Here is a 22,559-nt window from a genome sequence, read left to right on the forward strand (position 1 = left end):
CGAGCCCACGTTAACACTCAAAACAGAGGGAAGAAAAAAAAGACCAAAATTTCTTTGCTGCTACTTCCTCACTCTGAAACTTGATAACTAAATGGTAAGAATAAAGCATTGATCTTGCCTTTCTCTGAGGAGTAACCACAAAGCCCAGGTTTAAGGTTTATTTATTTAAACAGAAGAATGTCTGTTAATAAACAGGGAAGGCATGGATGCTCGGGGTGGCCAGTCGAGGTGGCCATAAAGCTCCCTATGGGACACAGCAGCCCCGATGTGAGTGTCGCCAAACCTCAGCCCTTCCTCCCAGCTGGCCGCAAACACGGGATAAGAGAACAAGTGAGGTGACACCACGGGGGGCACACAGAAATGTGGACCATGTGATTTCTCAGGCCGTTGGCCGGTCTCCCCCATAGGCCACTGTGTGGGCTGCTGGTAGGAAGAAACTTCTGGGATGTGCCAAGTATCATACAAGGGACAGCCCCGCCTGATTCCAGAGGGGCGAACCAGGGAAAGACATCGGGGAAACTAGGAGTCTGTAGATGAACCTCACGTGACGGCAGTCTCAATCTCGTCAGGCAGCACTATTCACAGGCACACTCTGACGTCACTGGGGGTAAAATGTCACATTTGTAACTAACTTTACACTGTATCAGCAAAAAAGGATGAAACAAATAAAGCAAGATATTAACAACCATCAAGTCCAGGTGGGGGAATAGGAGCCTCCACTCTCCTGATTCTCTCTGCTTTCCAATATGTCTGAAAATTTTCACAATGTGTGGTCAAAAAGGAATTGCAAAGGCAAGAAAAAGGAATCTCTGAAGGAAGTGGCAGAGAAGTAAAACATTTTTCTTCTATTTTTTAACTAAATAAGAGACCTAAATGCCTTTAAAATTAGGGAAGAGGCATCAGAGAAGAACCTGTGTGGAGAAAGTGCTGCCGCAGGTGAGGAGGTGCAGGTGGCAGACAGGTGGTGGCAGTGGGCACACGGCAGGAGCTCCAGTGGCAACGTCTGTGAGACCAGGGTGGGGGCCTCCCCGTGGTGCCTGGATGCCCCACCCGGGCTGTGTACAGACACCCGGGCCTGGTGCTTGGAGTGGACCTCACTACAGGTGCTCACTTCACTTCGCCAGAGGCAAAAGAGGCCATCTGGGAGGGCCAGGCCCATCTGGGCTTTTCCCAGGATTCCTAGCAGGCTCCACAAGCCCCCACGCAGCAAGCAGGAGGGGAGGCACAGAGGCGGCAGCTCTCCAAGGTGCTGAACTGGCACTGCTCAGAGCCACCAAGGGCTCATTGCAGACATGAGGCCCCAGGGCTGGGGACTTGCTATTCCGGGTCTTCTCATTTTTGTGGTTTTTCTGTCCAGAACCACCGGCCTTAGAGATGCTCTAGTGCAGTGCGTTAAAAATAACCCTCCTCCCACCCTGAGAACCTTCCAGCTCTGCACCAAGCGTCACTTGGGCCGTGAGTGTGGGATCTGTGGCTGCCCGGGAGACGTGGTACCTCCCCTACCCCGCACCCCCGCAGGAGCACACTTTGTGGCTTCTCAGGACGAGCCCCTTTCTCAGTCTGACCCCAGGAGCCTCCGCGTGACCCTAGAGGTCATGGGGTCTCGAGACCCTGTGCTCTGCTTGGCCTCACTGCCCAGACCAGAGGGGCCTAGAGTCAGGGTGTGGCCTTGGCAATGGTCATGCCTGATGACCCAGCCCAGACTCCCTGAGGCCACACACACATGTGGCAGCCTGGCATGTGCTGCCCCCCACGCCCCACCCCAGGGCATGTCCAGGGCATCTTTGGGGACAGGGTGGGGGTTCCATGCACCCTGCAGAATGCAGAGGGGCTCCTCCTGGGCACACCCTTCTGACCCCTGCTGATGCCCCTTGTCACCGGGACTTCCCTGATGCCCGCCAGCAGCCCCCTGGGGCCTGTGGATGGTCACAGCACAGGCTGTAGCCCCAAGAGACAAAGGGGCCGCCCCCATGGGCCATCAACCTTGCCCATGGCCTCCCACTGCGTGCCGTTCGTCCACGTCCCTCCCACGATGGCAGCCGGGCCGACCACCCCGTCGCACCCTGTCGGCTGGCACAAGGAGCCCCTTCACATAGGGGCACGGCCTCCCCTAGCTGCTCCTACGGTTCAGAGGCTTCAGATCCCAGAACCCTCAAAGGAACGGACGCCGCTGAGGGCTTTAAATGTACCCTCCTGTGCTGCTCTTCCAAGGTTTCTCTGATGAAGAACCTTCTACCTAGGTTTCGGGCAAGCACACCATGGAGAGGCCTCCCTGGGGCGCCAAGTTGATGGGAGATTTGAACAAAGGCCTAAAGAAGGTAAGGACCGGGAGGGCGGGTGGGCAGGATCCCAGACGGCATGTTCAACAGCTCCAGAACAGCATGAGGGAGTGCGAGCAATTGTGACAGCAGTGGAGGGGGGCAGTCAGTGGGGAATGGGCTGTGCAAGGTTTGAGCCAAAAGCAGAGGGCTTGGGGTCCCTGTAGCCCCAGGCTGAGAACAGATGGCAACACCAGGGCTGGGGCAGACCCAGGGGTGGGTGCCCACTGCAATGGTCCAGGAAATACTTTGAAGGCAGAATCAGAAAGCTTCCTGGCACCCAGAGATTTTGGCGCTCAGGTGGACAGGGGTCTGGGGTCCGGGCGTGGGTCAGAGCTGCAGCAGACACCTAGGAGGCTTTGGTGTGTTCATGGCTCTCCACATCCCCAAAATGAACAAGAACCGTACCTGGGCCTGTGTGTCCATGGCTGAGAAGTGAGAGGGTGCAGGGAGGAGCAGGGCTAGATGCTGCTGCCTCGGGTGGGTGGGGACCAGAGCCTGCCCTGGACTTAGGGACACTCATGGGAGGCGAGGCCTGGCTGCATCTGGTTGCAGACAGACTGGAAGGCAAGGAATCAGGCGAGTGTGGCAGCTCTGGGGCATCAAGGAGTGTGGAGAGTGCTGACAGGATGTCCCTGAGGAGGTGAGGGCGGGCGTGGCTCCAGACAGGAGAAGGAAGCACAGAAAGTCCATGCCATGGAACAGGTGTGAAGGCACAGCACAGACGTGTGGGGGAGGAGGCGGGGACCCCCCGGCCAACATGACAAGCGAGTCAAGGAACTGAGAGCCTCCAGCAGCGATCTGATGGAGCAGTATTGTGCCTGTTGAATGTGACAACTTAAAAGCAGCCTGGTAAGTTGCAGTCCTTATTTTACAAAAGGATTGGCCCACAGTGAACTGGGAATATGGAAATGGCCCTTCCACACAGACAGTTTGGGAGGTGCGGCCCTAGGTGAGCAGGAGGAACCTGGCCAGTGAAGGCCACAGCCACATCAGCAGGGAGACAGGCCTGTGTGCACAATGCCGCATTAGGAGGTGGTTTCGAAGCCCCAGCAAAGCTCTCCCCTCTCCTCTGGGCTGCGGCTCCACCCGCCTGTCTTGGTCTCACTGGTTATCATGCAGTGAGAAGGCAGGGTCCCTCCATGAGCCAGGCGGCGGGGTCCTCCCGAGAACCAAACCAGTAGGTGCCTTGACCTTGGACTTCTGGCCTCCAGCACTGTGAGAAACCAGTCTGTTGTGCAGTCTATGGTGTTCTGTTACAGCAGCCTCAATGGACTGAGACAGGCCCCCAGGAACCAGGGCCACCTGGGGGCTAAAGTCAGCTGGAGTGACAGAGGCCACGGCCTGCAGCTTAGCTCTGAGGCCTCCTGGTTCCTGGAAGTGGACCGGGGTGACCCAATGCATTTTCTTCAAGCAGGTTTGAAAATACAGTGTCTGGCACTCAAACAAAACTAACCAGAAACATGAGGAGACAGGGAAAGAAGAAGACCAGCAGCAAAACAGATGCTAGAAACAGACCTACAGAGATGCCAGATGCTGGAAGGAGAGACCAGGGCAGGAGATATGGCAGCAAGGAGACGGCACAGAAACAGGAACACACCGTCCCACCCACCCACCCCCCATGGACCCAGACTGACCACACAACACAGCACTGACGCCACATGGTTAAAATACACATAAATTATTTCCAGTAACAACAGCATATAAATCAGATATTCACATTAACAGAACAAGGAGAAAAATCATAGGCTTATTTCAATAGATTTTTTAAAATGTTCAACAAAATTCAACAACAATTCATGAAACTCTTTGGGACAGAAAAGAGAACTTTGTTATTCTGATAAAAGCATCCCAACGCCTGCACAACAGCATCACGGGAAACGGTCCTGAAAGGCCACGCCTCCTCCCTGACACTGGGCAGCCCCGCCGGTGTAGACGACAAGAATGAGAAGTGAAACCAAGGGGACCGGGGCAGCCTGCGTGGTGATGACACGGGCACACACACACAAAACAATGGACCCACACATATCATTACACTTAATAGGTGACTTTGGGCCACAGGTTAAAGAGTTAATTTTAAAAACCTACTCTATTTCTATACATCAAGCAACAAGAGGAAAAATATGCCTCCTTCAAATACAAGAGCATCAGGGTTTCTGAGATGCTAAGGGCTCCTGCTTCTGACTGTGATGGGTCAGCTGGTGCTGCACTTGCCCTCCCACCCAAGACTGATGGCCCAGCCAAATCCACAGGACACAAACAGAGGTGCCCAGGGTGGCACCTCTGGGCAGTTTCTCATACAGTTGAAGGTCACTCACACATGACCCAGCCAGGAAATGGCAAAGGCCAGATGGCATGCGATTCCACTTACATGATATTGTGGAAAAGGCAGGACTGCAGGAAGCAAGTCAGCGTGGCCGTGGCTCGGAGTGGGGAAGGCAGGTGCCCGTGAGGAGAGGGAGTCGGCCCACACACATGTAGAATTCTAAGGCAGCCCCAAGAGTCTCCCTTGTATCAACCCGTCCCCTTGAGCGTGACTTGCTTCTGGCCCACAGAATGTGAGGAAGGCAGCGTGGCAAAGCCCCGACATTCTCCTGCTGGCCTTCAAGAAGAGAGCTGCCTCTAGGAGCTCAGAGCACCCCTGGTTGCCAGCCAGCAAGGAAGCAGAGGCCTCATCCTGCAGCCAAGGAAGTGAATTCTGACAACCCAGGGAGCATTTACACAAGGCCTGAAGCTAACATTAGACAGGGTAAGGACACCGCTTCCCCCAGTGCCGGGAAGAGAACAAGCATTATGCCCGACCTTCCAGAAAACAAAGCTGCACGGATCAGAACGCGAGAAGAAAAACTGTCTTTACTCACACATGACATGACCACATGTGCAGACAAGCCTAATAGTGCAAAAAGTTACTAGAATTCATAAATACATTTAACAAGGTCAATGCACAAAAAAATCAAGTATTTCCACATTATTTCCAACAAACAACTGGAAAATGAAATTTAAAAACAATATTGTTTATAATATATGAAAAGTATGATGTGCTTAGGAATACATTTAACAAAACACAGTGTAAGATCTACATACTAAAAGCTACAAGGCTCTGCTGAGAGAAACTCAATATCAAACTCAAAGAGAGCTGGGCCACCTACAGACACAGGGTCAGAAGGCTCAATGCGATAATGGCCAGCAGATTTAGTGCAGTCTCAGCAAAAATTCCAGCAGCCTTGGCCTGTACTGACGCCCGGGCTCTCAACTGCCTATGGAAATGCAAAGGACATGGAGGAGCGAAACAGTTTTGAAAAAAAAACCGAGTATGAGGAGTATAAGGACCTAACACTACCTGGCTCCAAGCTTTACTATCAGTCAAGAGAATGTGGCATTGTTTGAGGATCAGCAAATAGATCAAAGGAACAAAACATGGTCCAGACGTAGATCTCCATCAGCTGGTATAAGCAGAACTAGTGGTGCTGGATTAACTGTCCACATGGACACAAGTGAACCTCAATCCTTACTTCAAACCCACATTTTTGAGAGACAGGCCAGGCTGGAGCGCAGTGGCTCGATCACAGCTCACTGCAGCTTCAAACTCCGTCTCGGCCTCTCGAAGTGCTGGGATTACAGGAGCGTGCCAGTGTGTCCGGCCTTAACTTGCATTTTTACATAAGACTTCTAAAAAAAGGAGAAAATCTTCACAATCCTGGGATAGACATGGAATTCTTAGGACATGGAAAGTAATAGAATTTTAAAATTCTGCTTCCTGAAAGACACTGTTAAGAAAGTGAGGAGGCAAGGCACAGACTAAGAAAATATTCACATCACACACATATTTATATGTACATCAGAGTCAGAAGATGGAAAGAGCTCCTACAACTCAAGAAGACAAGCAGCCAATTAAAAAACAGGCAAATTGGCCAGGCACAGTGGCTCACGCCTGTAATCCCAGCACTCTGGGAGGCTGAGGCGGGTAGGTCACCTGCAGTCAGGAGTTCGAGACCAGCCTGGCCAACATGGCGAAACCTCGTCTCTACTAAAAATATAAAAATTAGCCAGGCGTTGGGCTGGGTGCGGTGGCTCACCACGCCTGTAATCCCAGCACTTTGGGAGGCCGAGGCGGGTGGATCACAAGGTCAGGAGATCGAGACCATCCTGGCTAACACGGTGAAACCCTGTCTCTACTAAAAATACAAAAAATTAGCTGGGCGTGGTGGCGGGCGCCTGTAGTCCCAGCTACTCGGGAGGCTGAGGCAGGAGAATGGCGTGAATCCAGGAGGCGGAGCTTGCAGTGAGCCGAGATTGTGTCACTGCACTCCAGCCTGGGCGACAGAGCCAGACTCCGTTTCAAAAAAAAAAAAAAAAAAATTACGCAGGCGTTGGCCGGGTGCGGTGGCTCACGCCTGTAATCCCAGCACTTTGGGAGGCCGAGGTGGGCGGATCACAAGGTCAGGAGATCGAGACCATCCTGGCTAACACAGTGAAACCCTGTCTCTACTAAAAATACAAAAAATTAGCTGGGCGTGGTGGCGGGCGCCTGTAGTCCCAGCTACTCAGGAGGCTGAGGCTGGAGAATGGCGTGAACCCAGGAGACGGAGCTTGCAGTGAGCCGAGACTGCGTCACTGCACTCCAGCCTGGGCGACAGAGCGAGACTCCGTCTCAAAAAAAAAAAAAAACAATTAGCCAGGCATGGTGGCCGGCGCCTGTAGTCCCAGCTACTCAGGAGGCTGAAGCAGGAGACTCGCTTGAACCCAGGAGGCAGACGTTGCAGTGAGCCGAGATTGTGCCACTGCATTCCAGCCTGGGCGACAAGAGCGAAACTCCATCTCAATAAACAAACAAACAAACAACAACAACAAAAAACAGGCTTTTTTTTTTTTTTTTCCGAGATGGAGTTTTGCTCTTGTTGCCCAGGCCTACAGTGCAATGGCATGATCTTGGCTCACTGCAACCTCCACCTCCCAAGTTCAAGCAAGTCTCCTGCCTCAGCCTCCCGAGTAACTGGGATTACAGGCATGCACCACCATGCCCAGCTAATTTTTGTATTTTTAGTAGAGACGGGGTTTCACCATGTTGGTCAGGCTGGTCTCGAACTACTGACCTCATGATCCGCCCGCCTCGGCCTTCCAAAGTGCTGGGATTACAGGCGTGAGCCACTGTGCCCAGCCCAAACTGGCAAATTTTAAAAATTACTTCACAAAAGAAGTAAAAGGATGGCAACACACATATGAAAAGAGGCTCTTCATCAAGCATCAGGACAGCAAATCTAAGTCACAGTGTTTGGAGCTCTCACTCACTGAGGTGGGAACGGAAGTGCTATAACCACTTTGGAAAACTAGCGGTTTCTTTTAAAGTTAAAGGTACCCCATCATATGAGCCAGTAACTCCACCCCCATTTACTCGAGAAATAAAAATTCATGTCCATTAAAAACAAGTCTATGGGAGTCACAGCAGGTTTCCTCGTGATGGCAGAACTGGAAAGGACGGAGGCCCACCCACAGGCAAGCAGGCATAAACCAGCAGGGAGGCCAGGTGGGTCACCGTCCAACAACAGAAAGGAACAAACCACTGACACGTGTAGCCACGTGGGCAAATGACAAAACATGCAAAGCCGGACACAGGATTCCGTTTATAGAAAATGTGAATGCAGGTGGAACTCACCCACCAGGATGGGCAGGGGAGAAGGAGGGACTAAGGGCTCACAGGGGATTTGGGGGTGACAGAAATGCTCCATATCTTGACTGTGGCATTGATTACACTGGGATGTACATTTGTAAAAACTAAAACCATATACTTGAAAGTAGTTTGTTTTACTGTATTTAAATTAATTGCAATAAAGTTGATCCAAGAGACAAAAATCTCAAAAACCTATTTGATTTAAAAAAATCCAACAAAACATATACAAGACCACACCACAGAAAACCATAAAATATTACTGGGGGTAATTAAGAAAGATCTAACAAATGAATAGATATACCATGTTCATGAACTAGTAAACAAGGTAGTAAATGCCTCATTTTTCCCTAACCTGACTGACAGGTCTAATACAATCCCAATCAAATCCCTACAGGAGCTTCTGTAGAACTTGTTAAGCTGACTTCAGAACTTACATGAAGACCAAAAAGAACAAGACACAAACTCTATGGTGAAGCTGGGCACAGTGGCTCACTCCTGCAATCCCAGTGCTTTGGGAAGCCAAGGTGGGAGGATTGCCTGAGGCTAGGAATTTGAGACGAGCCTGGGCAACACAGTGAGATTCCATCTCTATAAAAATAAAATAAAATAATTAGCCGGGCATTGTAGTGCACACTTGTAGTCCTACCTACTTGGGAGGTCAAGGCAGGAAGATCACTTAAGCCCAGGAGTTCAAGGCTGCAGTGAGCTATGATTATGCCACTGCACTCCAGCCTGGGCAACACAGCAAGACCTGGTCTCTTAAAAAAAAAAAAGAAAAGAAAAAAAGGCCGGGCGCAGTGGCTCATGCCTGTAATCCCAGCACTTTGGGAGGCCGAGGCAGGTGGATCATGAGGTCAGGAGATCGAGACCATCCTGGCCAAGATGGTGAAACCCCACCTCTACTAAAACTACAAAACTTAGCTGGGCGCAGCCAGGCACAGTGGCTCACGCCTGTAATCCCAGCACTTTGGGAGGCCAAGGCAGGCAGATTACGATGTCAGGAGATCAAGACCATCCCGCTAACATGGTGAAACCCTGTCTCTACTAAAAATACAAAAAGTTAGCCGGGTGTGGTGCTGGGCACCTGCAGTCCCAGCTACTCGGGAGGCTGAGACAGGAGAATGGCGTGAACCTGGGAGGCGGAGCTTGCAGTGACCTGAGATCGCGCCACTGCACTCCAGCCTGGGTGACAGAGCGAGACTCCGTCTCAAAACAAAACAAAACAAACCTCTAAGGTGAGAAGATGTAAACTACAGTAATTAAAATAATTAAGGTAACACAGCAAGAACAGTCAGCAGACTGATTGATAGGACGAGGACACTGAGCTATGACAAGAGCCACACTGCTGACTGGGGAAAAGACAGTCTTCTCCACAAGCAGTGCTGAGTCAGCCAGGTAACAAGATGGGGAAAAAAAAAACCTTGAGTCTGATCTTATACCACACACAGAACGGCTGTCAACCTACACACGGAAGCCACGTGAAAGCAAACATGACCGTTTCTGGGAAATACTCAAGTTTTCAAAAAAATATCACTAAGACATTACGAAAACCCAGTATTTAGAAAAAGACTGATAAACTGAACTAGAATAAAAAAAAGAACTTCTGTTCACTCCTAGACATCATTAGGAAATGAAAAAGTCACAGAGAGAAGGCGACATCTGTGGCACACACGAGTGACAACACAGCCTTTGTGAGGATATGTGTCACCAGCCCACAGAAGGCGAGTCGTTCCACAGCAAGGCTGGAATGGGCAGTTCGCAGCAGAGGAGCCTCACAACTCTGCACACGGCATGCACACATGGAGGCTGCCGTCCCTTGAGGGCTCAGCCCCACTGCACAGGGAGATGCCTGTACACTGTGACCTTCCAGAGCCCAGCTTCTCTTCTATGAAACACAAGTCATTTCACCAACAGTCACTTCTTAGAAGGTGGCTGCAGGGACGGAGCCTGGGGTTGAGGTTGGCAGTCCATAGAGGCCACTGCTATGAAGACGGCTGCCTGGTGCCCTATTCTCCAGGTATAAGATTTATTCCGTGGTCTGGTGGCTGCTGCTTGAGATGAGAAAAACCTTTATTTCCCCACTGGCTTGGAGTTACTGCAAGTTTCAAGAGGTTTTAAAATAGACAATGGATGAATTCCAGAGCAATGATGGGAACGAAGCTACAGTAAAGGGAACATGAGGGCTGGGATGGGTCAATCACCACTGCCCTAGCCTCAGAAAGCTCCCAAAACCAGGCTCCTGGAGTGGCCCCTGCTCTCTCCCACACAAGATTCTAGCGCCTGGGCAGTGGGGATTGGGTGGGCTGGGGACACAAGGGACGTGTCTGTTGGCATTTCTGTGCACACGACAGGAGGCTCACTGCTGCTTCACTCAGTCACTGTGAACACACAGCCCCTCCTCAGCCTCTCTGCAGTCTCGGTACATGGCGCCCCTCAATCAGCCTCTCTACAGTCTCGGTACACGGTGCCCCTCAATCAGCCTCTCTACAGTCTCGGTACACGGCGCCCCTCAATCAGCCTCTCTACAGTCTCAGTACACGGCGCCCCCCCCTCAGCCTTTCTGCAGTCTCGGTACACGGCGCCCCCCCCTCAGCCTCTCTGCAGTCTCGGTACACGGTGCCCCTCAATCAGCCTCTCTACAGTCTCGGTACACGGCGCCCCCCCCTCAGCCTCTCTGCAGTCTCGGTACACGGTGCCCCTCAATCAGCCTCTCTACAGTCTCGGTACACGGTGCCCCCCCCTCAGCCTCTCTGCAGTCTCGGTACACGGCGCCCCTCAATTAGCCTCTCTGCAGTCTCGGTACACGGTGCCCCTCAATCAGCCTCTCTACAGTCTCGGTACACGGTGCCCCTCAATCAGCCTCTCTACAGTCTCGGTACACGGTGCCCCTCAATCAGCCTCTCTGCAGTCTCGGTACACGGCGCCCCCCCTCAGCCTCTCTACAGTCTCAGTACACGGCGCCCCTCAGTTAGCCTCTCTGCTGTCTCGGTACACGGTGCCCCTCAATCAGCCTCTCTACAGTCTCGGTACACGGTGCCCCCCCCTCAGCCTCTCTGCAGTCTCGGTACACGGCGCCCCTCAATTAGCCTCTCTGCAGTCTCGGTACACGGTGCCCCTCAATCAGCCTCTCTACAGTCTCGGTACACGGTGCCCCTCAATCAGCCTCTCTACAGTCTCGGTACACGGTGCCCCTCAATCAGCCTCTCTACAGTCTCGGTACACGGCGCCCCCCCTCAGCCTCTCTACAGTCTCAGTACACGGCACCCCTCAGTTAGCCTCTCTGCTGTCTCGGTACACGGCGCCCCTCAATTAGCCTCTCTGCTGTCTCGGTACACGGCGCCCCTCCTTCACCTCTGTGCAGTCTCAGGGGTTGCCAAGCCCCAACCCAAGATTCTCAGTTGGGGTTTGGAGGATTGGAGTGGTGGGTCTCAGGCCCACTCTCACAAGAAGGGGGCAGTTGGCTGCACAGGCTCAGGGACCTCCCAAGTCAGAGGTCCCTCCCTCCATCCATGCTGGGCACAGAACCAAGGCCAGCTGCAAATGCGGCGCTCAGCAGGTCTATAGCAAGCCCACTCTTGTCAACAGTAAGAGCCCTCATCTGAATCCCGGCCCTACTGGGACAAACACATTCAGGTTTTACAGTTCACAAGTTCTGCGTGGCCCCAACCCCACAAAACACATTACCTTATTGTCGAGATCAAAGAGGTAAGAATCTTCCTCTCGAACGTCGGCTTCTGAGTCTGAAATCAGCTCCCCAACATACCTGCAGAGGGTGAGGTGCAGGTGAGGCCCTGGAAGGCAGCGAGCACTGCCCACAGACAAGCACAGCCCAGACTCCGCAACCACAGGGAAAGAGCGGGGCACACCAGAAGAACATGCAGGGAACACGTTTAGAGACGTGTGCCCAGGGTTCAACTGGGCTTTCAGCTGAGGTTCCGGAGGATGATGATGACGACACCGAAAGCTCTGCATCTGCGGTCTGGTACCTGAGAACCCAGAATGGTCCTCCCCTAGAGGTGACTGCCCATGCTGGACCACGCCTTCCTAACTGGACCACGCCTTCCTAACTGGACCACGCCTTCTTAAATGCACTCCTGAGCTGGTTATGGGCAGCAGCAAGAGGACTGAGGACAGCACGAGCTTGGTTCTCGGGGCCAGGGTCTCTGTGGCCCCCACCCCACACTGCTGTACGCCAGGGATGTGCCTGCTCCCAGAGGGGCTTCCTGAAGTACAGACACAGATGGGCCTCCGTCCCAGAAATGACACCAGGCTTGGGGTGACCCAGGGACTCACTCACTCGCAGACAAAGGTGCCTAGTGGGATGTCCTGCAGGGACCGCACGCCCCAGCCCATGTCCCGCGTCCGGTAGAGCTGCAGCCTTGCCCTGAAAAATAGAGAGTAGTGGTGGACCCAGGCCACAGCCTCAGCCTGTTGCCACAATGGACAGCAAAAGCCAGCTGTCACTGAAATGAGGAAGAAAACTGGTTCTGTATCCGAAGCGTTCGATGCTGCAGGAACCTCGCAGACACAGCATCTCGCACTCTCAGGGAGCCAAGAACCCGGGAATCAGCCAGGAACACCCCAGCCCACAACCTCGGCAAGTCACTGGTCCTGGCCGTGGCTCGATGTCCCCACCTGTAACATGGGGACAGAGCTGGGCCTGGGCCACTAGGCACTGTGAGGGGCAGAGGTGCTAATACTAGAGAAGCCTATAGCTGGACCAGGCTGTGGTGACACCTGCAGCCCAGCCTGCTACCGACAAGGAGCCCACAGGCCCCTCAGGGCTGGGGGAGGGTGGCAGGGGGAGGTGGCGGTCAAGGGTTTCTCAGGGCTGGGGGAAGGTGGTTGGGCAGGCCTGGGGGAGGGTGGCCGGGTAGATCTGGAGGAGGGCGGCTGGGCGGGCCTAGCATGTGGGCCTCTGAGGAGCCCTCAGAACCACGTGCCTCGCGTCTGCCTATCTGGCATGTGTCCCATGTCTGCCTCGCGTCTGTCTGGCGTGGGTCCTCACCACCAGGCCTTTCTACCATATCAAGGACAGAGACTGCCTTCCAGCATGAACCAAGTTTATCGAGGTCACAAAAAAGTCAATACTACAAAAATGAGTGTTCAGCTAAATTTAAGTGTGCATAACTTTCCCTTATGACTCAGAGGAGCTTTGACTTCTCCAATCTCAGGCACATTTGTGGAGGAAATGCTCAAGACCAGAATCCAGGGAAAGGAGACGCAGCTGCTGGGCGGTCAGGGGACCAAGCCCAGCTGGGGAAGGGCGCTGGGCAAGCCTTACTCCATGAGCGTCCTGAGCAACCCAGGAACAAGGAGTCCACGCAGCCTGAGAAGCGTTGGGACATCACCTCACTGTTAGGGAAGCCCAGAGAACAGAGAATATTTAGAAAATGACTGGAGTATTAAAATAGAACCACGACAGCCCTAACCTGTTGAAGAATGTTCGCATGAACTCGGTAACAAAGGTAATTCTTAGGCCAAGTCCGTTCCTCTGCTTTTAGCTGGACTGACCCAACAACCTGCTCCTTCTCTCATGCCGAAGTCTGTGCTGGGGGAAGCATGACTCGTGATTTATGGCACAAGTGACATTTCTAGAGGATAAAGGGCTCAGGTAACTTGTCGGCTCTATCTGCAAACACACATGTGCGTGCATCCAAACACGTTAAGTTCTTGTCTGTCGGGGTGACCTCCGTGCTAATACGTGCTAATACGAGCAGAATGTGGGGCTCCGGCAGGAAGCTGCCTCTCACCTGAGACCATTCTGTACGACGCGATTTCGGCAGTTCCTCCAGCAGGAGCACGCGTGGTTGCATTCGAAGATCAAGGGAGGCTCCGCCATGTTGAACTCTGGCAGGAGCCGGCCATCCTGTGGACAGATGAGCAGCAAGGGCCCAGCAGAGGTCACTCACTCTTTAATTGAACTGACATCAACCCATTTCTACTAAGTGCCCAGTGAGTGTGGCTTAAACGGACATAAAAACGATGGTTTCTGGCCAAACTTGAACACCCACCTAGGGAAAAACTCCATGTGTACGGTTTGGATGAGAAGCCTCCACCCAGATGCCCACACAGGTTGTGGAGACCCCCTGGAGCGCTCCCCTAGGCCCAGCCTGGGCTTCTCCAGCCTCGCCAAGGCTGCCAGCTCCTGGGTTGCTCTGCTTCCTTCAGCTGGTTGGGGCCTCCTGCACCCTCCTGCACTCCTGGCCTCCTTGCCTTGCAAATCCTCAACTGTGGAGGGACCCAGCCCTCTGCTCCCCTTTCTACCCCCCTGAAGCCAGGCCAGGTACAGCAGCACTGGGTGCAGATTCTCCCCCAGGGCTGTGTGAGCTGAGGCGCGGGGCCCAGGGCTGCCCAGGCACACTCTGGCTTGACGGCTTCAGGGGCTGCTCTGAACAATTAGGGCGCTCCTCAGAACATTCCTTCCTGCGCCCCCTCAGCAAGACTGTCCACCTGAAAAGACACCACTCGGACATGAGCTTGGTGGCTTTCTGAGCCTGCCATCTCCATAGCCCTCACTGGCACGAATCCTTTTCCCATTGGGGCCTCTAATTCAGATGGGTAAACACTTGACCCTCCATGTCCACTCTCCTCCAAAGTCTGCTTCCAAGAGGGGACGCCTGCTGCCTCTCCCTGCTCGCGTCTCTTTACCCAGGCCATGCTGGCTTCCGCCCCCACCGTGACCTCTGAACTTGGGAGACCAGGAACTCTCCGCCTCTGCTTAGACATCCCTCCCCTGAATTGCACCCCTGCTAGCCAGGGCTACTCCCCACTCCCATCTCCTCCTCAGCAGCCTCCAACCTGGGCTCCTCCGAGGACCAGCACCCACCAGAAACTTCCAATCCTGTGTCTCCTCAAGCCCAGCGCCCACACTGATGCTCCCTGTACCCAGCCCGGCAGCACCCTCCCTCTTCACACCCCTCACACTCAGCAAGCACAAGGCACAGCTTACCAGATACACACAACACAAGCAGCACCTCCTCCTGGGGCCAAGCCAGGCTGACGCTGCCCACCCCCGCCACCATCCAGGCAGCCACGAAGGATGCAGACCCCAGCCCCAGGGACTCCGCAGCCACGTCCTCGGCTCGCGACCCCGACTCGGGTGCTGGTGCCCGCTGTGCCTCCCCTGCCTGTCACACCCAGCTCACCTCCAACTCCTTCCCGACGCTGCCACGACAGCGCTGGGGTCCCAGATGCCTGCACTGTGTTTGCAGGCCCGGACCAGCGGCACTTACCACCTGAGCCCACGCACACGAGGCCGCCCTCACCTTGTCGTACCAGCAGCGCATGCTGAGCTGGCCGCACATGCAGTTGCTGGAGGAGCAGTCGTCGATGCACACGCAGTACTGAGGAGAGAGGCGCCGGGGGGTCAGACGTGCAGGCACAGGCCTTCCGTTTCCCCTCCCAGTCACAACTACGTCTTCCAGTTCTGTTAACCCTGATTCTGGTAAGTGCTTCTCAAAGGCACCACGTGAGTGTGTGGCCTCTTAGGGAGAAGGCTGTGCGGGCAGAAACATGTCGAGTGCCTGTGGGAGGGAGCTCTGGCTGAGGACCCTGACAGAGGGACAGGGGGCAGGCAGGGCAGCGACGCGGCAGCGGGTGACGTGGGGTGGGTGAAGGGCTGGGCGGCGGCTGCATTTGTGGCCAGATGCTCGATGGGAAAGGCAAGGACACAGAGCCTGACACACCTTGTGGGGGTGGGGGGGCCCTGGGCAGTGCCCGGCCTGGGAAGAGGAGGGAGCTGCCCACAAGCAGAGCCACAAGAAAAGTGCTCAAGAAGGCGCAAGCGGTGAGGGCACCAGGCTGCGTGCACTCGGAGGCTGGGAAAGCTGGCATGTGCTGGACCCATCTCTCCGGGGGCTGGGAGGTGCAGGGATCCAGGTCGTCCTGCAGGCCTCGCAAGGGCTCCTCTCGCCTGTGCCCCCAGCACGAGGCCGCACCGGGGCCCCCGAGTGTGAGGTTACAAAAAAGGCACAAAGATGCCTGCCACTGCTTTGGGTCGGTAAGAAGCCTTGGAAGAGCAATGAGAGGGCCCAGGGCTGGGCCTGACAGAACCTTTATCTGCCTTCCAGCTCTTTCACGGGAGGCAACTACAAAGAGAATGAGGTCTTCCTGGGAAGCCCCCTGTGAGCCCTCCTGCTCTGAGTGGTGAGAACCCAGGACCCCAGGCTCAAGAAGCTTCTGCCTGTCCCATGTCCTGGCCTGAGTCAGCCCTTCATCTGCCGTCACTCACCTGCAGATGAGTGATATTTCTGTCGATGTTCATGGGGGACGTCACGCAGTTCTGAGAGACGTACTTGTAGTTGCTGGGGCATGGCTCGCTGTCCACGGCGTTGACACAGGGGATGGGGATGCGCTCGTAGCCTCGAGCGATGTCCCTGCCATGGAAAGGACAGGTGTCACCTGGTGGCTGACGTGCTCTGCCCAGGGGGTGGCACAGCGTGCAGTGGGGTGGCTGGCAAACACCTGGCCCGGACAATTTGGACTGCAGCCTGGGGATGTTTCGGCTTCAGGAGCAGCTTTCACCACAAGTTCCCAAAGCCCTGCTGACCGCTGATTTGCCACAAAGCCGTCCTGGGGCTGGGCTCACCTGCTCACTATCCTCTCCACGGGGCTGGGCCTGTCGGGGGCCGAGTCCTGCAGAGCCTTGCTCATCTGCAGAGCGCTCCACACCTGAGAGTTGAGGCTCGCACACTGCAGGGGCGTCTCTCCTTCCTTGTTCTTTAAGGTGACATCTGAATCCCGAGAAAGAAAGAGGCTAAAAGGGAAAATGTAAGGCCACAAAACATTTAAAGCTGACTTGAAAAGATGACACAGATGAGATTTATAAAATGACCGTCATCACTAACAATAAAGGGAACACTATTCACTGTGAGATAACTTGAACAAGTCTGCTCAGCAATGACTCTGCAAAGACGGGCTTTAGCTCACCCAGGAACATGATTCCCTTCCTCCTCTCCCACATTCACTGTCAAAGTCAGCAGGCTGTTTTCTTAGCAGGAAGAGTGTGTAAAATCCAGGGCGGCATTTGATTTTTCTTGGATTTTTCATTCAAATTTACCCTCAAGGATAAGAAGGGAAGCAAGGAGGGAGAGAGGCCAAGCTTGGGCCACGCACAGCGTGAGCAGTCCTCAGTTCCACTCCTGCTCACTGCATCCAGACTGCAGTCACCGTACGTGGAGCTGGGCTTCACACAACCAGATGACCAACCTGGCTGAGCCACCGTGAGATCCACATGTGGGAGGGCACAGCCCCATGTGTAGGGGCCAGGGAGTCACTCCATCCCAGGCCACCAACAACAACCTGAGTGTGGATGACTTTATGGGATCAAGGTCTCAAGCTTTTTTGTTTTTTGGGTTTTTGAGACAGAATCTCACTCTGTCGCCCAGGTTGGAGTGTAGCGTCGCAATCTCCACTCACTGCAATCTCTTGCCTCCCGGGTTCAAGCGATGCGCCTGCCTCAGCCTCGGGAGTAGCTGGGGTTACAGGCACGTGCCACCATGGCCGGCTAACTTTTGTATTTTAGTAGAGATGGGGTTTCACCATGTGGGCCAGGCCAGTCTCAAACTCCTGACCTCAGGTGATCTGCCTGCCTCAGCCTCCCAAAGTGCTGGGATTACAGGCGTGAGCCACCACCACCCGGCTGAAGGTCTCAAGTTTTAAAAGGGCCCTGAGTGGTGAGTGCCACAGCCCCCAGCATCTCCAGCCCTGGCTGTGGGTGGCACTGCTCCCAGAAGGCACCCTGAGCCTCTCGGGGACTCTGAGCTGGCAGGTACCTGCTGGGAGCAGGGCTGTTCCCATGCTGCCCCTCAGCCATGTGAGGAGTATCAGGTCTGAGACTCCAACTTGGGAATTTTTTCATGACAATCCTCCCTAACCCAGAAATAAACCACAGCTGATCTCAAACGTGGACTGGGAAAGACACTTCTCTGCGCGTGGAACACCAAGGATGGACTTCCACACAAAGGAACAGAGGGCCTGTGTCCACTCACGCCCCAAGTGTGAACACAAGACTGTCAAGCAGTCTCTCTGGGCGCCCAGGTCAGGTCAGCGCCAGCCCGCGCTGGGGGAAGCACTGCACTCACACGACACAGTCGTAGCGGTTCTCCCGGGCGGCAATGTGCAGTGGTGAGTCTCCGTGGATGTTCACGGCGTGGAGGTCACACTTGGCAGCCAGCAGGATCTCGGCTATGTCCACGCAGCCGGAGAACGCCGCCCAGTGCAGGCAAATGTTCTCCTCCTGAACAGACACAAGCCAGAGCTCAGTGCAGGCTTCCTGCTGGCTCACAGTGCTGGGGCTGGGCCACAGCAGCTGCAGCCCGTGTGCCCGGGGAGAGGCTCTGGAGCGTGCGTGGCCGTCCCGAGCAGGGCCAGGTGGAAAGGGTGCCACAGGTCACCGGATGGGAACCTAGCACCCATCTGAACTCTGGAAGGCACTTCGTTTCGTGTTTTGTTTGTTTCGTTGTAAAAATAACATAATTATAAAAGTAGCATAATCACAGTAAAGAATAAAAATAGGGAAAAGGTCATCCAGAATTATATCAACCTACACTCAACATATTAACACTTGGAGGCACTTTTCTTTCATGTATTTTTAAAAATTATATTCATTTCCAAACAGGGGTATAGTCATAGGATAGGATAATGCTTTTGAAAGATTTGAAAAAAGACGTGCAAATTTGATTAAATTAAAATTTTGGGCCAGGCATGGTGGCTCACGCCTGTAATCCCAGCATTTTGGGAGGCAAAGGCAGGTAGATCACCTGAGGTCAGGAGTTCGAGACCAGCCTGGCCAACATGGTGAAACCCCGTTTCTACTAAAAATACAAAAAACGAGCCGGGCGTGGTGGTGGGTGCCTGTAATCCCAGCTACTTGCGAGGCTGAGGCAGGAGAATTGCTTGAACCCGGGAGGCAGAGGGTTACAGTGAGCCGAGATCGTGCCACTGCACTCCAGCCTAGGCAACAAGAGCGAAACTCTGTCTCAAAAAAAAAAACAAAAAATTTTACTTTTAAAAAGGCCTCTTTGAAATAAAACAAAATTTGGAGAAATACTTGTGCCACATGTAAAATATAGATGATTTATAATCACACAGTAAATTAGAACACTGTAATTCTGAAAAAATATGTGCAAAGGAGAAAAAATAAAAAACGTAGGTAAGAAAAAGATGAACGGTAAACATAAGAAAATGTTCAACTCTGCCAGGCAGCCAAGAATATAAATCAGAACAATGAAGTATCCCTAACTCTATCGCCCCAGGGATAAAACAGCGATAAACGGAATGAGGAACACGCCCACGCTGTTTCCTACGCCTGATGCCCATCTGTCCCTGACCCTTCGTCATCACCAGAGGCTCCCAGGTACTGAGGCCTCCTCCAGTTGGCGCCGTGCGAGGAGCGCCTTTCACGCAGGGCGGCATCGGAACCGCCTCCGGACCCATCACCCTCGATCCACACAGGGCGGCATCGGAACCGCCTCCGGACCCATCACCCACAGTCCACGAGGGGCGGCATCGGAACCGCCTCTGGACCCATCACCCACGGTCCACACGGGGCGGCATCGGAACCGCCTCTGGACCCATCACCCACGGTCCACACAGGGCGGCATCGGAACCGCCTCCGGACCCATCACCGACGGTCCACACGGGGCGGCATCGGAACAGCCTCCGGACCCATCACCCACAGTCCACACGGGGCGGCATCGGAACCACCTCCGGACCCATCACCCATAGTCACTCAGCTTCCGGACCTTTCCTTTACTGAACACTTGGTTTATGTCTATTGGTATATTTCTGGAATACAATGCCAGCAAATATTTTAGTGCTTTTCATTTTCTACATTATTTCTCAAGGATGCATCCTCAGAGGCAGGATTGCTGGATTAAAAGCACGTGAGCGTTTCACGTTCCTGAAGTGTGTTCTGCTCTGCTGGTGTCTGGGAGCGCCGGCTGCAGCCTCCTTCCCCTCGGGAATGGTCAGCGATCTTCCCAGATGCCATGAACCAAGCCCCGCCTGACTGACCGCTTTGCTGCGGCGGCTGAGGAGGCTCGGGGCCCAAGGCAGACCCCTGCAGGGGTGCGGTCTCCACCCCGCAAGCTCTGCTTCCATTTGAGCTCTGCCCCGCCTCCCTCCGAGGGCGCAGGGCTGCCGCCACATCCCAGGGACTGGCTCTGCAGGTTGGCAGGGTCACCCCCAAGAGAGAAGGACGCGGGCTCTTCTGAGACACCCTTGTGCTCTCACGCAGTCCCCCTCCCAACTCCACACCGTGCAGCACCGTCAACCCTTCCAGCTCAGTGAAGGCGAAGAAAAAAGCAGAACAGAAACCGAGTGGCCTGGTCTCCAGTATCTTCATCCACAAACGGCCAGCCCCCGGCATGGGCTTCACTGTTCCCTTGACTTCTAAAAGAGAAAACTAAAAGCGAACTCCGTGTGTAGGCCTCAGTGGATTTCCTGAAGAGCCTCTGCTGCTCTGGGGCTCTTCCACCCCTCTGCTCTTTGTTTCTGGCTTCCCTCCTCCATACATTTGAGAGCTCCTTGAACAAAAGGCTGCTTGCTTAGGGGCCTCTTTTCTTTTTCCTTTATCAGCATGATTTATGATTTTATAACCAGAATTACATTTTTTATTTTTTTTTAGAGGCGGAGTCTCACTCCGTCACCCAGGCTGGAATGCAGTTGGCATGATCTCGGTTCACTGCAACCTCTGCCTCTGGGGTTCAAGCGATTCTCGTGCCTTAGCCTCCCCAGTAGCTGGGATAACAGGCTCATGCTACCAGGCCCAGCTAATCATTTTGTATTTTTAGTAGAGTCGGGGTTTCACCATGTTGCCCAGGCTGGTCTCAAACTCCTGACCTCAAGTGATCTGCCACCACGCCCCCCCCCCCCCCCCCAGAATTACATTTTTGAGAGCTTCCAGTTCACCTAAGATCCTTCCACCCTGGGACTGTTCAAACGCCCAGCCTTTCTGAAGTTGGCTGAGTTACGACAAGCCTGGCCTACAACTGGTGAGCAACCGCACTCCCGAAACGATGGGGTGATACAGACCAGAACAGGTTTACCTTCCCACCTAAAAGAACCAGAAGAGTAAAACCAAACAGTCAAAACCTATGACCATGGTTGTCAAGACACCAGACACCAGGCAGGGAAGGACCGTGCCCCTGAGAGGCGAGTCTGTGAGGGAGCCCGCGGCTGCCCAGCTCACTGCCACCAGAGCTCCAACCATGACGCAGGGGTTAGCCAGGCAGGGCCCCCGGATGCTCAGACAGAAAACAGAGCTCCAAGAGAGGTTCCAGAGATCTGTGCACTTCCGGCAGGAAGTGGGTCATCCGGCAGGACACTAGCGGCCACAAGCCTGTTGCGAATGTGCACTCAAAGCCGGGGCCTTTCCCCACAGCCAGGCAGGCCACACTCTCCATCTACAGGCTGTGGGCTGGAGGACAATGGACGGACCTGCCTCAGTGGCTCCAGACCCACCTAACAAACCTGAAAAGCAAAATCCAACATGATCTGACTGGTTTCAAGTGACTGAGTTCCAGAACAAAGTTCAAGAACATTCACAGGAAGAAGAGTCCTTAGCACTATACAAGTTTTGTAAAACCCACCCACATCCTGGCATCGGCTACAGGTTACCAGATGTGCAAAGGAACAGGAAACATGACCCACAATGGGGAGAAAACCACAGTCAATCAAAAAGCCCGGCTTTGACACAGATGCTGGATTAGCAAACAAGGTCATTAAAGCCATTGGTGGGCTGGGTGAGGTGGCTCACACTTGTAATCCCAGCACTTTGGGAGACCTTGGCGGGGGGATCACTTGAGGTCAGGAGTTCGAGACCAGCCTGGGCAATGTGGTGAAACCCCGCCTCTACTAAAAATACAAAACTTAGCCAGGCGTGGTGGTGCGCGCCTGTAATTCCAGTTACTCGGGAGGCTGAGGCAGGAGAATCGCTTGAACCTGGGAGGCGGAGGTTACAATGGGCCAAGATTGCACCACTGCACTCCAGCCTGGGCAAAAGAGTGAAACTCTGTCTTAAAATAAATAAATAAATAAATAAATAAGTAAATAAAGCCATTGGTATAACTGTATTCTATAGGTTCGAAAGTTAAGTAGAAACATGTTAGGAAATGTTTGAAAGACTCCAACAGAACTTTTAGAGCTGAAAACGACAATGCCTAGAATGTAAGCACACAGACCGGATGAGCTCAACAGCATCACGTGCAGAAGAAAAGATGAGTGGACTGGAAGACAAACCAACAAAAACCTGCTCAACTGAAACACAGAGGGAAAAAATAATAATTTAAAAATTGAAAAGAGCACCAGTGAGCTGTGGAACCACTCTGAGAACTCCTACATACACAGCTGGAATACTGGAAAGCGTGGTGGGCAGAAAACATTATTTGAAGAAATAATGACTGAAAAATTTCCAAATTTGTCAAAAACCCTAAATCCACAGATCCAAGAAGCTCAATGAACCCTACGTGCACACACACAAAATAACACCAAAGCACATCAGTAATCAAATTGCTTTACAGACAAACTAAGGCTTAGAGGAAAATCCAATTGCTAAAACCAAGAGATAC

General features: G+C 53.5%; 1 protein-coding gene across 50 annotated transcripts in view; it reads right to left on the minus strand.

The window, feature by feature from the left end:
- Positions 1–22,559, minus strand: part of EHMT1 (euchromatic histone lysine methyltransferase 1) — a 224,606-nt gene that overhangs the window by 6,049 nt on the left and 195,998 nt on the right. For 46 of the 50 annotated variants that reach the window (XM_063788053.1, XM_054659312.2, XM_063788075.1 and 43 more), the window contains 7 exons: positions 18,072–18,226; positions 16,577–16,744; positions 16,220–16,364; positions 15,255–15,332; positions 13,740–13,855; positions 12,284–12,370; positions 11,671–11,749 (listed from right to left, as the gene is read on the minus strand). In XM_063788053.1, coding sequence (XP_063644123.1) covers positions 11,671–11,749; positions 12,284–12,370; positions 13,740–13,855; positions 15,255–15,332; positions 16,220–16,364; positions 16,577–16,744; positions 18,072–18,226 — 828 coding nt within the window. Of the gene's footprint in view, positions 1–11,670; positions 11,750–12,283; positions 12,371–13,739; positions 13,856–14,000; positions 15,333–16,219; positions 16,365–16,576; positions 16,745–18,071; positions 18,227–22,559 lie in introns of all 50 variants that reach the window. The other 4 variants (XR_010148800.1, XR_010148798.1, XR_010148801.1 and 1 more) reach the window with 2 other exon arrangements.

This window comes from Pan troglodytes, chromosome 11 (assembly GCF_028858775.2).
Source record: "Pan troglodytes isolate AG18354 chromosome 11, NHGRI_mPanTro3-v2.0_pri, whole genome shotgun sequence".
NCBI lineage: Eukaryota > Metazoa > Chordata > Mammalia > Primates > Hominidae > Pan > Pan troglodytes.